This window comes from Staurois parvus, unplaced genomic scaffold, assembly GCF_062004578.1.
Source record: "Staurois parvus isolate SC_StPar_1 unplaced genomic scaffold, SC_StPar_1.0 ptg000089l, whole genome shotgun sequence".
NCBI classification, from domain to species: Eukaryota; Metazoa; Chordata; class Amphibia; order Anura; family Ranidae; genus Staurois; species Staurois parvus.
Window position 1 is genome coordinate 69,663 of NW_028317885.1, and position 15,514 is coordinate 85,176.

At 39.2% G+C, this 15,514-nt stretch overlaps 1 protein-coding gene across 2 annotated transcripts in view; it reads right to left on the reverse strand.

The window, feature by feature from the left end:
- Positions 1-1,284: 1,284 nt before the first annotated feature.
- Positions 1,285-15,514, reverse strand: part of SPPL2A (signal peptide peptidase like 2A) — an 81,897-nt gene continuing 67,667 nt past the window's right edge. For both annotated transcript variants that reach the window (XM_089670281.1, XM_089670280.1), the window contains 4 exons: positions 13,179-13,278; positions 11,253-11,330; positions 8,690-8,850; positions 1,285-5,703 (listed from right to left, as the gene is read on the reverse strand). In XM_089670281.1, coding sequence (XP_089526407.1) covers positions 5,635-5,703; positions 8,690-8,850; positions 11,253-11,330; positions 13,179-13,278 — 408 coding nt within the window. In that variant the 3' untranslated portion in view covers positions 1,285-5,634. The remainder of the gene's footprint in view (positions 5,704-8,689; positions 8,851-11,252; positions 11,331-13,178; positions 13,279-15,514) is intronic.

The following is a 15,514-nucleotide window of genomic DNA, read 5'->3' on the forward strand; positions in this document are numbered from 1 at the left end:
CAAATGGGACTTCTTATGGCTTTCTTCTTGCCACTGTTTCTTCCATAAAGGCCAGATTTGTGGAGTGCATGACTAATAGTTCTCCTGTGGACAGATTCTCCCACCTGAGCTACGGATCTCTGCAGCTCCTCCAGAGTTACCATGCGCCTCTTGGCTGCTTCTATGATTACTGCTCTCCTTGCCCAGCCTGTCAGTTTAGGTGGACGACCATGTCTTGGTAGATGTGAAGTGCTCCGTGAGCTGTTCAAAGCTTGGGATGTTTTTTTTTTTTTTTACAACCTAACCCTGCTTTAAACTTCTCCACAACTTCATCCCTGACTTGTCTGGTGTGTTCCCTGGGCTTCATGATTCTGTTTGTTCACTAATGTTCTCTAACAAACCTCTGAGGGCTTCACAGAACAGCTGTATTTATACTGAGATTAAATTACATGCAGGTGGACTCCATTTACTAATCAGGTGACTTCTGAAGGCAATTAGTTCCACTAGAATTTAGTTGGGGGTATCAGAGTAAAAGGGGATAAATACAAAACGGACACCATACTTTTTAGATATTTATTTGTAAAAAGTTTTGAAAGCCATTTATCATTTTCCTTCCACTTCACAATTATATGTCACTTTGTGTTGTTCGATCACAAAATCCCAGTAAAATACATTTACATTTTTAGTTGCAACATGACAAAATGTAGAATAAAAAAGGGGTATGAATACTTTTACAAGGCACTGTAAAAAGAGTCATGCAAAACTTGATACATCTCTATTAGAGGGGCTCCACATACTGAAAATATGGATATAATAATACAAAACTTTCATTTATCTGACCTATGACAAGTTACACTAGTTGATGAAGTGAATAATAAACACAAAATATGCACATACCCATATCTAACTCTCAATAGGTTTGCTTTTACAACTGCTTGGAGATCTGTGATCTAGCCTCCCACAATCCCAGCAAAAACCCTGACAGGCCCACATATTGGTGGACATGTTTTCTTTGTATTTCTGTTAGAATGTAGGCCTCTAATGCCACATGATGTGCTCTGCCTTTTGTTCATTACAGAGATAAAATTTTCTGCTAACAATAAATTACATGTCAAAATTAATGCAAAATTGTGGGTGTGTAGATCACGAACCAGCATGCTTCTGTAAAGCAGCATTAGTCATCCCAACACTCCTGAGATATCATCTTTATTATGAGTTGATGAAGAAGTGAAATAGAAAGGGATGCTCACCATTTCTCCTCCTTTATGTATTTGTCTGGGAAAAAAAAATCAATAACACCATACATTGTAATTAAATTACATATTTATTGAATCACAAATGTTTAGTTTAATAATAAAAATATTACAAACATGGCCCTTTAATCAGTTTGGCTTATTAGTAAGTAAATGTTAGAAAGTCACTATGTTTAGCCTGAAACATTTCAAACTTTGTTATCAAAAGTATAATGCAATAATAAATCCTGTATTTGTATCAAAAGATATAAAAACAAGGGTTCCACAATATGATTTTGTTGTAGAATAAATTTTGTGCTTGTAACACCATACAAATCTGTGCACAGTAGCAGAATAGTTACAATTGCTAATCAGATTTTATTAATGTCATACAGTGTGTTATAACTACATTTCAGAGAATTTCATGTACTCCTGCACTATAGAACTTGGTGGGCGAAATTGTGCTAATATATGCTAATATATAAACTGAATCCAAAAAAAGAACAGCAAGCTGCTTTAAGAGCAGCTGTTGTTAAAATCCAAATGGAATTAAAGAACTACTCTAGTTTAAGTGAAAAGGATAACTTTTCAAAATGAGCAGCATCTGAAATTATTAAATACAATTCATTACACGGCTACTGTAGGCCAATCTTTTCCTTGACATAATAAAGAGCAGCTAATATGTATCCAAGACCTTGAAAAATGTTATGCCTGCGTCAACCACTATGTGCAATATCCAATATCCTGAGTGACAGCAAAGCTCACAAAAACTGCTTAATAGAACCAACATTTCCCCCGATAGCACCTGTTTGGTATGACATGAGGAACAGGGATACACACAGATCAGTTTTTCTGAAATAACATTCGGCCAATGTCATGTTTTCATTTTACATGAAAAAAGGTGCAAATTTGAGTTGTTCTTTAATACAAAATAAAAACACAAACTTTATTTAAAAGAAAAAAAAAAAAAAATCAGATCACACATTGTATGTGGTGTACATGAGCTTTAAAAATGGCATCTATACTTTGCCTACCTGTAGCTGAAGCCCACAAAATCCAAACTAGAACCCAAGTAGCCAATGCTGTTTATTCGTTGTGAATGGCAGTCAAAATGCATCTCCACAAGAGAACTGCATTGCAGCGCACAGCATTACACTAATGCACTACCACGTATTGCAAAGAAATGTGCAGGTATTTCTTTTTGTCCATTCTGGTGCATGGGAAGCCCAATCAAACAAATGGTAAGTGACATAAAAATGCAACACACCAGAGCAGATAGATGTGAATGGGTCTTTATTGCTGTCTGAACCATAGTAGCACTTCTCACACAGTGTTCACTGCAGATTGAATATTTTGCCCAGTGCAGATGAATCATAATAGGAACATGTCCTATTCAGAGGATTTATATTCAGCTCTGCACAGGGATATACTGTACACACTATGGGAAAATCAACCCTGCAAAGGCTGCTATGTCTTCCATTTGGGTTGTGCTACAGTTATAGAAAGCATAGGCCTGAGGGCCTATTGACACTATGTATTGGGCAGCCTTGCCCAATGCATAGAAAAGGCAATTTGCTTAAAGTTGTATAAGTTCAATTCATACCACTGCACCACAGTGGTGTGCACTAAAAAATATAGACTATGCTCTGCTTTTTTCAGCACAGTGGGTTGCGGCACAATGCATAAATATTAATGAAATGTCATTTTGTGACAGTTCAATAAAGTTTAAAAAAAAAAAAAGGGAACAGTGTAATGCAACATTACAATGCATTGGCACTACTTTATTCACAGCATATGCCCACAGCTGAGGTTTAATGCACCCATTGGTGTGAATGAAGCTTGAAAGCTATTCAATGAGCTAATTTCTGATTTATTACTGTTGGTCACTGCATGCCACTACTCCTTGTATTATGTTATTAAATTGGGGAAATTAAGTCAAAGGCCGGGACCAATGTGCATACAACCACTTTCCAACACCACAACACATTGCCGGTGGATATGATCATCATTTACACCTTCCATGTGCTGAAATCTGGCTGTTGGCATGAAAACCTGAGTGCAGTGAACAAGCTGGAGAAGTCAATACACACCAAACTTCTATGGTCTCCAGCAGACCTCATCAATACCACAGACAGACTGCATCAAGGTCTGCAATGTTTCCAGCATCATCTTAATAGGGTTGTTGGGAACTGCTTGGATTAACCATTAGAACTCAAACACGCACCTGTATTTCAACAGTATAAAATATAGATTTTCAAGTTTAGATATAGAATGTAAAAGGCTTGACAGTGGTTTATATACAGTGCTAGATACGAGCATTTACATATCTAGACAGGCCTTAATTTTTCTGTAAACGTACAACTCCAGCATAATGCAGGTATAGAAAGCTATGTAAAATTTGGGGTCATACAAATCCTTTAATGTGAGGGGAAAAAAAAAAAAGAAGAAAGATAAATGGCTGTTCTGAGGTGCTTGTCAAGTTACAGGTTCTGCCTGTTTGAAATGTTCCTACTTTTGTGCGTGTATAAAACCTCCAGGAAAAGTTGGTGACTGTTACCCATCATAACAAGCGCTAATTTGTCTACTACATGTAAACGAAAGCATCCAGTTACTGTAAAGGGCAATGAGGGGAATTTACCAACATTGCAGAAGCCATAAAGAGTAGCTGTGAGTGGCAACCAATCAGATTTAATATTTCATTTTCGAAGCCAAACTGAAGATAGAAAATGATTGGTTGCCATGTGTGCTCCAGACTGCCTACTCCAGTTTCGATAAATTCACCTCAATGCATCCAAGGCTTATATAGCGCAAGGGTGTCAATGTCGTGTTGTCAACACCAGCATTTCTTGGAGTGGGACTGTTAAGACCGGGTGCCAATACCAACAGAGCAAGACTAGTATAATATAGTACATTTGACAATAAATTGTTAGCCTACTACCTAGTGTTAATATACAGTAACCCCTAAGGGTTTATATTCAGGCCTAGTTACAGGGATAAGGTGGTTAGGATTAATGGTTAAGGGAGTGGAAAAATACACATTTTTGTGGCTAGGTTCATTTTTAAGGGTTCATATTTATGTTATTATTGGGATTGTTGTGTTAAGGGTTTAGAGTGTGCCAAATTAGGGGTTAACGGTTAGTGTTATGGAGGTTTGGTGTGTATATATATATATATATATATATATATATATATGTATGTTATGGGGCAATGATGGTCGTTCTTGATATATGACATTTGGGAAGACATTGGTGCCTGTACAGTAATTCACATGTGTTTCTGGTGCCAAAATGTAAAAGTACCATGCACTCCATGTCTCAGATATCTTAAGAATACACTGTTTTAAATTAACAGGATTCAGAATATTTAACAGCAAATCAAATAATAACAACAAAACCACTGTGTCTGTGTTAGTAAAGAATACAACATGGCACAAGCATATCTGTACAGGCATTTATAGTGCATCGCTGACCTAAATGAGAACTCCACTTCAGTGTTTTATAGTGGAAGGTGTGAATAGGGGTAAGATAAAGCTCACCTCTACAAACTCATCAGGAGCTGTACTTATTTGTTGTCATATTCCTTCAGCATGTCTGCCTTGTCAGACATTCCCCACATAAATCTGTGGATTTGGCACATTGTATCTGCTGAAGGACAACATGCAATAACGCCGGTTGTAAAGGTATACTCAAATCCTACATTTCAGTTGTAACAGATGCCAGTGGGCTGAGTCACCTGCCATCTCTTTACGCATTTCTGGTGTACTGGTAGCAAGAATTGTGACCTTGATTTTACAGGGCTGCACATAAGAGCAATCCCATCAAGTAACCAGTAGCACGAGGTGTTTTGGACTCAAGTTCAGAGAATGAGATTCCATGACAGAGCCAGGAGAGGCTTCCCATTGGTGACTTTTCCCTTCTAAAACTGAAATAAACTTTTTTGTTCACTGACCCAACCCCCCCCCCCAAAAAAAATACAAAAAACAAACAGTAAACCTTTTAAATTGGAGCAAGCATGTCAGCCATTAAAAAGATGACGGTGAGGCTTATCTGATAACACTTGTAAGGAGTTCCCCTTTAGGGCAACCTACAGTGGAAGGGCTGGATGACAACGCTGTTGCCTACTTTTGTTATAGTGCAAAGATCAAAAAGACCTTTTTTAATCTGAAGTAAGGCACAATGTAATAGAAATAGCTCTTCCAACATCAGAAGTGTAAAGAGCATTGTACCATGTTAGCCAGTCACAAATATATTACAAATTCTTTCATAAACCTTCCCCCATTCCGGATTTACAAAAAAAAAAAAAAAAAAGTCTAGAAAATATATTCAGATTACAAATTCAACAGGGGGAATACAGCAGAGGATTTCTAAACCTATCTGAAATAGCAGATTAAAAAAAATAAGTTTATTGAAGCATAAAGGTGATATCACTGCTCTTCTTGTGCTTCTCCTGTAATATTTTCTTCATTAACAGCATTGTCTGTTTGCTCCATTATCTAAAACAATAAAAAGAAAAATAAGAGGTTATTGCAAGAATATGTAACCAGATCAATGATTATTAATAAAAAGCCATAATTGTAGTTCACATTAAACAATGATGAAAACGTAAAACAGAATATTAGAGTTTGAATAGGCCTTTAATTTACAAAGACGCTCACTGAAACCACATTATTTAGTGGCTGAATTAGTACTCAAAGTGAATGTCCAAATTAATTTTATCCTCTTGGCACCGTCCGAATGCAAATGTGCTGCCTCTTGGCATCTGGGCCTAGATGCCGAGCGGCCGCACATTTGCGTTCTATTTAAAAAAAAAGACATATGTGCTGAGAGCCCGTGCCCTGCACACTCCCAGCACATATGTCCGGTACTCACGGAAAGGTCCCGATCTCCTCTTTCGATCGGGACCTTTCCCGATCATGTGACCGCCGTAACCCCACCCTGCCTCCCAGCTTCTGAAACCCTTAAAGCGATGGAAGGCACCGGTGCCAAGGGGTTAAGCAGCAATTTGAATAACAATCCTTTAAATATTTTAATTAGGCTTACGTAGGGATGTGCCACACAAGTGACCGGTTTATGGTCACAACTCACCAGTGACATGATTGCTTTGTGACCCCTTACCTTCTCTTATCAAATTACTCCTTCACTGTAAAAAGGCATTGCTCTGCTACTGCTCTCTTACTAGGAAGTGAAATTCAGGAGTTTCAGCCAGACAGGGAGCAATACCCATTATGGAAGGTGTCAGCTGAACCTCAGAAATTCTCCAGATGAAAGCTTGCCAGAATCACCAATCTCGCATAACCTTACATGTACTTAGGAAAGATATGTACTTTAAAGTGTTGAGGGTCAGAGGTCATGAGAAATCCGACAGCTGCTGCCTGTCAACTGCCTGCACAAACTGCACAATCAGAAGCTGAGAGACAGTGGGGTCAGGTAGTAAATAGGCCAGCACCTATCAATCTTCAGGTGACCTCAAAACACTGACTGCCACAATACAGTGAGCTGTAAATGTGTAAAACCATATGTTCTTCAATGTGCTTTTGTGTGCTACTATTGCTAATGCTGAACATAAAAGTGCCTGAGATTCTTCATTTTTTTTTTTTTTCTGTACGGCACTTCAGCAAGCCCTGCTGTGAAATTTTAACAGTGGGGATGGACCCTAATGAGGGGTACACAGTGAGTTTTTCATTTTTTTTTCTTCATTCAAACCAGTGGGCTGAAAAAACAAAAAAAAAAAAAAACCTGAGAGGTCACAGTACTAAGCCATGTTAGTGCAGCGATCTCCCCCACTGAGCTATTTTGGTCTGACAGGGCCACTGGCTGCAAGCACTGATCGAATGCTGGTTGTCCAACATACCCGTTTGATAAAACCTGGTCGTTAGACCGGCTTCTGTTGGAAAGGCTGCTGTACACATGGGCCATATGTCAGCCACTTTCTTTTGAACCGGTTGATATTCAGCCCATGTGTACCAGCCTTAATACTAATCAGATATCTGGATCATTTAAGAATTTTGGGGACAATTGTGAATATGTCCATAGACAACAGAAGCCCACTGTCCATAACTGTTCCTGAACCTAAAGGAGATATGACCGTCTAATAACGAGAAAATGCAGCGTTGCTTCTAAGCTGCTATTACATCCTCATTGACCTAAATTTGGTAGAAACATGCAGAATGCTGCAGATCAACATTTACCAACAGCTATGTAGTGTTAGGACATAACTGAACAATCCATTAAAAATAATATCTTAAAAAGGTAGACACTTTACGGTTGTTTGTAGGTTTTGTTGATCTGATAGGACAATCTTAAAAGAAAATCTGACTGCATGTGACCAGTCACAAAAGGTAGAGAACAGCTAGGGGGATTAAATTACCACTCAAATTTCTTCTCCCTTGTAAACTGTAAAATGGGAAAGCAACCTCATGCCAATATCTGATGAAATCTGGGAGGATATCCTACAAGCCATCCACTCCATATCTCCATCTTCCTTTCCTTTGTAGAACTGGGCTACGCTCTGACTCCTGCAGCAGCAAACATGGTTAACTCCAAAGGAATTTGATACTTATGGCAGCACCCCAAGCGTAAAAGATACTGGACAGAAGTTATTACAACCCTAAATCATGTAAAGGGGTACCCTACTGGGGGTCAACTGCATCCTGGTGAATTTTGAATCCTTCTCCCTGGAAGAATATAAATTCTCTAGCAGTGTCTAAAGCGCTGTATGCAGAATGGTACAAATTAAATGGGTCTCTTCATCTCCCCCCACTGCAGAAGAGTGGCAAAAAGAACTAAAAAGGTGTATAAAAACACACTTGTTATATGTGAAACGCCATGCAAAAATTAGACCTAATTTGGTGCCACTGGCTGGATACCTCACTCTCTATTATGTCTTGATTTGTAAAAAAAAAAAAAAAAAAAAAAAAAGGAAGAAGTAGTTCCATGGTCCCAACCTCACAGGATCTTTTCTCATCTGTTCTGATTGATTGAATTACTTCATGGGCTGTATAGCCAAGTAACATTGCTGATCTGACTTTGACCTGTACTGGATTGTATCTTTTTTTCTTGTGTCTTGTTTGACATGTTGTGTTTTTGCCTCTACCAATTCTCTTTTAATACCAATTGATAAAATCTGATTTAAATAAATATACAAACTATTAAAGGTATATTTTCAGCTGGTATGTGTATGGGAGGACTGCTTGGAAAAAGAAAATTTCAAGAACATCTGAATGCCAGCTTATACCTTTCAGGCCCACCTAAGCGAAAAGAGAGCAGGCATAGAAAAAGACCTAGTTCATTACTGGTCTGTAAATATGAATCACAGATTTGTGAACAAATTCTACAATACTCATATCAGCTATGAATCAGATAAATTATTCCAGAAAGTGAAGAGGCAGAGGGTAGGAAGTGGCTTGTGGCATAGACTTTACACAGCTGTGACTAGAGGTTTTTAATACAAGTTTGATATTAGCGCAAATGCCACCATACCTCATAACTTCCTCCATTCCAGAACTTCTTCATTTCCTTTCTTCTCCAGGCAATAACAGAACTAGTCAGAAGGGTACATGGCACCAGATACAGGAGAGCTGGCTGGCCCATCTTCATCACCATTAAAATGATGAATGTCAAGACCATCCCCACAGCATAAGCTGTAAATTAAAAATAATCAGTAGGTAAATGAATATACTTATTATGAACCTAAAGTGGAATAATTAATTTTTAATTAAATAGGCCCCCATGAGCTGTTAGCCATAATGTGCCAGTATGAATCGCATAATAAAACATTGTGGCACGACTTACAGAACATTTAAAAAAAACAAAAACAAAAAAACACCACATTAAAAAAGGTCTACCTGTAAGGGGATACTTCCCTTTCCTGCTGCCCACAGTGAAAGAGAAATCTTCCCCTGAAGTCTGCTGAGAAACTAACACTTCAGGTATCGTGGGTCTCTTGTGACCCCAGTTGAGCTCAGGAGTTCCTACCAACAACTTCCACGTTACTAAACAACACAGTATTGCCTGGAATAAAAGCTGAACTACGGAGCAACTAGGTTGGGCTCCCAGTTTGTCTATCACAGCTCAACAGCTTGTTTAATCGCTTGTCCTCCAGAGGATTTACCCCCTTCCTGACCAGGCCAGTTTTTGCATTATGGCGCTGTGTTACTTTAGCTGACAATTACACGGTCATGCAACGCTGCACCCAAATTAAATTTACGTCCTTTTTTCCCCCCCAAAAAAAAAAGCTTTCTTTCGGTGGTATTTGATCGCCTGTGCATTTATTTTTTGCACTATAAAAAAGACCGACAATCTTGAGGAAAAGAAAAACAATATTTTTTACTTTTTGCTATTAACAGCTTGCCAACTGCACTATAGCCAAATGACAGCTACAGCGCGGTTGTCCAGTTCTGGGAGGGTGTCACATAATGTCCTTTCAGAAAACACCCTCCTGCGCGTCCCCGGGGGCTCGCACCTGGCGATCTCAGTGATCATAGTGTCCTGCGGATACAGATGATCATGTGATGTGGTGAAAGACCAATCACAGCGGCCGTTTACCACGTGACCAATGACACACTGATCACCGGTAAATGCAGCTGCCGGTTATCGGCTGCACTTTCCTCACGCTGTCAAAGCATGAGGAAAGTACTGCCGATAACCGGCAATTGTCAGAGAACAGATCGGCACTGATAATAATCAGTGCACAGCAGTGCCTAGTATTGACACCCACCTGTGCCCATCAGTGCCGCCCAGCAATGCTGCCAGTCAGTGTCCATCATTGTTGAATATCAGTGCAGCATCATCAATGCTGCCCCATCAGTACGAACCTATCAGTGCCGACTCATCAGTGATGCCGCATCAACGCACATCAGTGAAGGAGAAAAATTACCTGTTTGCAAAATTGTATAATAGAAACAAAGAAAAACTTTATTTTTTCAAAATTTTTGCACTTTTTTTGTTTATAGTGCAAAAAATAAACCACCCAGCAGCGATTAAATACCACCAAAAGAAAGCTCTATTTGTGTGAAAGAAATAACAATTTCATATTGGTACAGTGTTGCATGACCGTGCAATTGTCATTCAAAGTGCGACAATGCTGAAAGCTGAAAACTGGCCTGGGCAGAAAGGGGGTACCCGGTAGGCAAGTGGTTAAACAATGTCCAGTAAATTTTTTATTTTTGTTTTTTTTAAATCAAAATTTCATCATAAAATCTAGGCCAAAATGTTTTCTGCTACATGTCTTGGCTAAAAAAAAAAAAAAATCCCAATACGTGTATATTAATTGGTTTACGTGAAAGTTATAGCGTTTACAAATGGCGGTATATATACTGGAATATATACTGCAGCAGGCATCCTGACACTGGGGGAAACAGACTTGGTGACACCGACATTCCCAGTGACACCAATACAGTGATCAATGCTAATAATAAGCACTGACACTGTACTAATGGCACTGGGCAGAAAGGGGTTAACATGTGGGGCGAACAAAGGATTAACGGAGTGCCGTTTTACTATGTGTGTGCTTCACTGTAAGCATACTGCTTTGCATGGCTCTGCTATGCAAAGCCATGCATAGCAGTGTGCAGGAGCTGACGGGAGAGAAATGTATGGTTTACTTAGAGTTCTCTCCCTCCGTCGGTAATGCTCCTTGATCACCAGGTGCCGGCAAATAATTACTGGCCAGGACCCGGTGATTGACAGCCGAGGCCGTGAATAGGGCTCGTGCACGCCCCCTACCCAGAAATGCAAAATCACACGCACGCACGCACGCACACGTGATTTTGCGCACCCATGCTGCCCTGTAGCAGTATTTCTGCTATAGGGTGGACGGGAAGCAGTTAAAGTGAAAAAAGTCAACAATCCCGTTAGGAATTCCCAGATTTGAGGGATTCCACACAGCTACTCGAAGACTGCTAAGAGCTATTTATATATTTATTGTACACATCACTCTTCAGACAAAAGGTTTAAAAACTAAACTGAAGTCTATGTGAACTCGGCATCAGTCTGTTACCATTTCTGGTTATCATATTTAGACATTTTTAAATAAATCACATACCGATGGTGCAGGATATATAATAAATACTTGAAGTGGCTGATCTAACATCAAATCTTTTGCAATAAGCAACCAAAAGACCTAAAAAAGAAAAAAAAAAACAAAACAAGACAGCAATCACACACTGAAATAAGCGTAGCTGTCCTGCATTACATTTTGCTTAGGAGTTACAAGCACCTATGTAGCTTAACTAAATTAAGCATGTATTCCGTAAGAGGTCCTGAAATCATCACCTACTGGAGTGATTTTATGACTGGAGTTTAGAAACACTGCTTTAACCTTATGCAGTTAGCTGTCTAGTAAAAGAGAAGGGTAAGATTTGCTTTGAGTAAATAAATTAAAAAGTTCTTGTCGACGCTACAGATGGAAGAAGCCTCCATGTTAGGGGTCCAAATAATGGCCCAAAATAAGCTCGTTTTCTCATGTGGAACAATAACGAACAATCACCACATTGGAGCCAAAAAAAACACACACACTTCAGCCATGCATCCCACTTCAGATCAGAAAAAACCCCATTATAGAACAAAAGCAAAAAAGAAGGTGCACAGGTCAAGAGCATTACCATAAAACCTTTTACTAATAAAACAAATTCCAATGGATTCACAAACGTACAGGGTACAACGCATGTATCACAATCAAGTCCAATCCTCAACGCTGTAACATGTCCATTCTAAAGAGCTTGTCTTACGCGTTTCAAGGGCTGTGCTCTCTTTATCAGAGCTAACCAGACCCAACACACTGATCAATAGCAGGGAAGAGTTATGTGGGTACAACCCACACAACAAACATTAACGCCAACAATGACACGGACATCAACTCTTAAACAATACATATAACTAAAGAAAATTCTAGAATACAAAACCACAGACTGCAAAAACGATCTTGCACGTCTGTAAGCTATCAGTTATGCTCTATGGCATATGCAATGAGGGAAGACTGTCATTTAGATAGTATGGCTTAAAAAGTGAAAACAATCCCCATCACTGTTCAACTTCTATTTGTTAATGGACAGCAGTCCGGAATGTGCTGCCACCGTCAAAATGAATTACTCGAGTGTCCCACCGAGCACCATACACTGTTGCTCCGACATGCAGTGGCGCATGTACGTATATGTGTACCTCTAGGTACACATACGCCTGTTTGGGCCTGAATAGCTCTGATGAAGAGGGCACAGCCCTTGAAACATGCAAGACACGCTGTTTTGGATGGACATGTTACAGCATCAAGGATTGGACTGGATTGTGTTACATGCACTGTACCCTGTATTTTTGTGAGTACAATGAAATTGGTTAAAATAAAGGTCCTATGGTAATGCAATAGGCTGTGCTCTGCTTTTATTCCTTTAAAATAAACAGTTCATCTCCAAGTAAAGCAGTGCTTTGCCTATGCAAGGTTAAGCAACAAGTTCAGTTAATGGTGGGCCCCCGCTCCCCTGTCATTGCTGCAAAAGTACTTCATTATGTCCAATAAGTCTCCTGTAATCTCCTGTACAGCAGCAGGAGGAAAGCCACCACTAAAAGCTAAAATGCTGCAGAGCAAATGCTAATAGGAGAGAACGGGGAAAAAAATAGACTCATCACTGGTTCTGCACGGTCTAGTCAGTAGGCAGAGCGTTTGCCAAGCTGTGTTGCACAGCAGTTTGAAGGCTTGGCTGTGCAACATAGCAGGGGTGTCTGGATCCCAAAGCTGGCAGTAAAAAAATCTGCATTTAGCAGGTAAAGCAGTTTTCAGAATATGTTTTTCTGCAGAGTATTTAGCTGTCTGTCTAGAGTTTAGTTTTAACAGTTTTCTTCACATTATTGTTGCCTAGAGAAGCAGTGTAATGAAAGTCTACACAAGAGACAGAACACCAATATTCAAAGCAAATGGTTATATGAGGAGGCTGCATCAAATACCAAAGAACATATACAAAACGTATTTCTCACTCACCAGGCACAATTATATCTCCAAAGCCCAACAAGGACATAGGTATCTCACACAAAGTCAGAGCACAGTACTGAAGCCTAGGTACCCTAATGACTACAGGTAACTGGAAGACAAGAAAAACAAACATGAAAAGGTACACTTGAGATTAACCAAAAAGATTTGTTTAAAGCAATCAAACTTGCAATGAGCAAAAATACCCTAGTATTTGGATGATCATAATAATCTTTTTCTGCAAACTGTTAAAAGGAAGGAAAAAAAAATAATACACACGGTCTGAAGGTTCTCATTTATCTAGGTAACTATGTAGCTAATTGTTAGTCAGCCATTGTGTGGACAGCATCCATTTCACATCACTGAGATATTTGTAAGATCATCCAGAATACACTCACAGGTGCATCTGACGTTCTTCTGACCAGCATTTGACCCACTTCAAGCCGGCTTTGCATTTCCATAGTCTTGCGTAGGAATCAAAACTCTTCTGATGCCAACAAAAACTGTCAACACAGGATGTAAGTCACATTCAATTGAACTTGATTTGTAATGTTGGAAGATGTTCTGCAATGCATCTAAACAGCATCTTTGGCTAGAATGAGTGTCAGAAATATAGTCCAGTAATTTATTGCCACAGCACTATAAATATTCTCAGGTACATTAATCCAATCACTGCAGAAAATGCAAGGTAGACTTTATTGTCCAAGTACAAGAAGAAAGAAAATTTGGGGAAATACCCTGCTCTACATAATTCAATCCCATTGTGCCAGAAGTCTGCAACAGGTGTTAAAGCCTTGATTTACATTGTTGAAGGTGTTAAATGCTACTGCCAGTGCAGAGATGTTAAAACAGCATTCTATGTAGGTGACAAATGGTGTAGAGGACCCCCAACCCCATTTAAGAATACTGATGTCTACAGGAAACCTATCAACACTAAATAGTACTAGCTTTTTGACTTGCACCACCAAGTGAAACACAAACTAGGGGCGATTAGAACACTGCAACACCGGGCTGAGATGGTAACACAAAGTTTAAAAGATAAACACACCTCAAGAATGCTTTGCAAGTTTATGGCTACCCAGACTGAGCTGAAACATCTACAAGGTCTAGCAAAAACATGGCACCATTGCTCAGAAGGGAAAAGCAGAATACATGATGTAATATGGTTATACTGTATGGGTATGTGCTGTAAAAAAGCAAAACAATTTTAACAAACATTACATCTCTGTGTCTTTTGTACATCCAAAAGATCCCAAGAGGAACAACCATTCCTAAACAGGGGTGGGGGACTTTGATGCCATCTGTGGACCACTAGCGGTTTTAACATCTCTACCTAGGCAATTGGACAATTCACACCTTCATCCATGTAAAATGAAAAATTAACACCTGCTCCAGACATCCTGGCATCATAGGACTGGATTACCTAATTAGAACATGGTGTTTTCACAAACACTGACACCACCCATCCTGTCCTTGGACAATCAACATTTGCCTTGACACATTTGTTGGTGGTTGAATACCCTGTGTGGCTATAAATACCGGGCTAGGTTCCTGACATGCATTAAACTGGATAACCTGTGGAGCATCATCATTAGAGAATCAAGCCAGTCGACTGTGAATATCTACTACTAGCTAAACCATACTGTTTTATGTAATATAGATCTGATAGTTGTACTTTTTATGCATTCATTTAATTTTCTGTATACTTATAATTTAGAAAACAGCCAGCTGACTACCTACTACTAACTGGTATAAAAGTTTATTTAAAATATGTCTACAGTCATGTGAAAAAGAAAAAACACCCCATAGAAATTGTTGACTTTTTAAACAGACAAGCATTAGATCTTCATTTAACAACAGTGTGTACAGATAAAGGTGACATACTTGAGCAAATGACATGAAATGGATATGCTGTATTCATTATCAATCTAAAATGAACAAAGAAAAGTTACAGGATTTTTAAGAACGAAAAAGTACACTGTACATTTACTACAGCTTCAATTCCATGAAATTGGAATTAGGTGGCAATATTTAGAACCTCTTAGAGGAGTATGCAGGTGAAACCTGTCTTATTTAACCTTTAAATGTCTAGAGCAGTGTTTCTCATTCTTTTTAACCCAGAGGAATCCCCAAAATAATATTTCAGGTCTCGGGGAACCTTTACTTAAGCCAACTTTTGGTGGTTAAACAGCAAAAATTCCCTTTGCGTTAGTGGTTAGTAGGAAGAATGCAATCCTTACAGTGGTGGCCAGAATACCACCCTTGCAGGCAGCTTATATGGTAACTGGTGGCTTTGCCAAGTGGTGCAGATCCTGGATCCATACAGGCACCATCAAATGAGAGGTCAG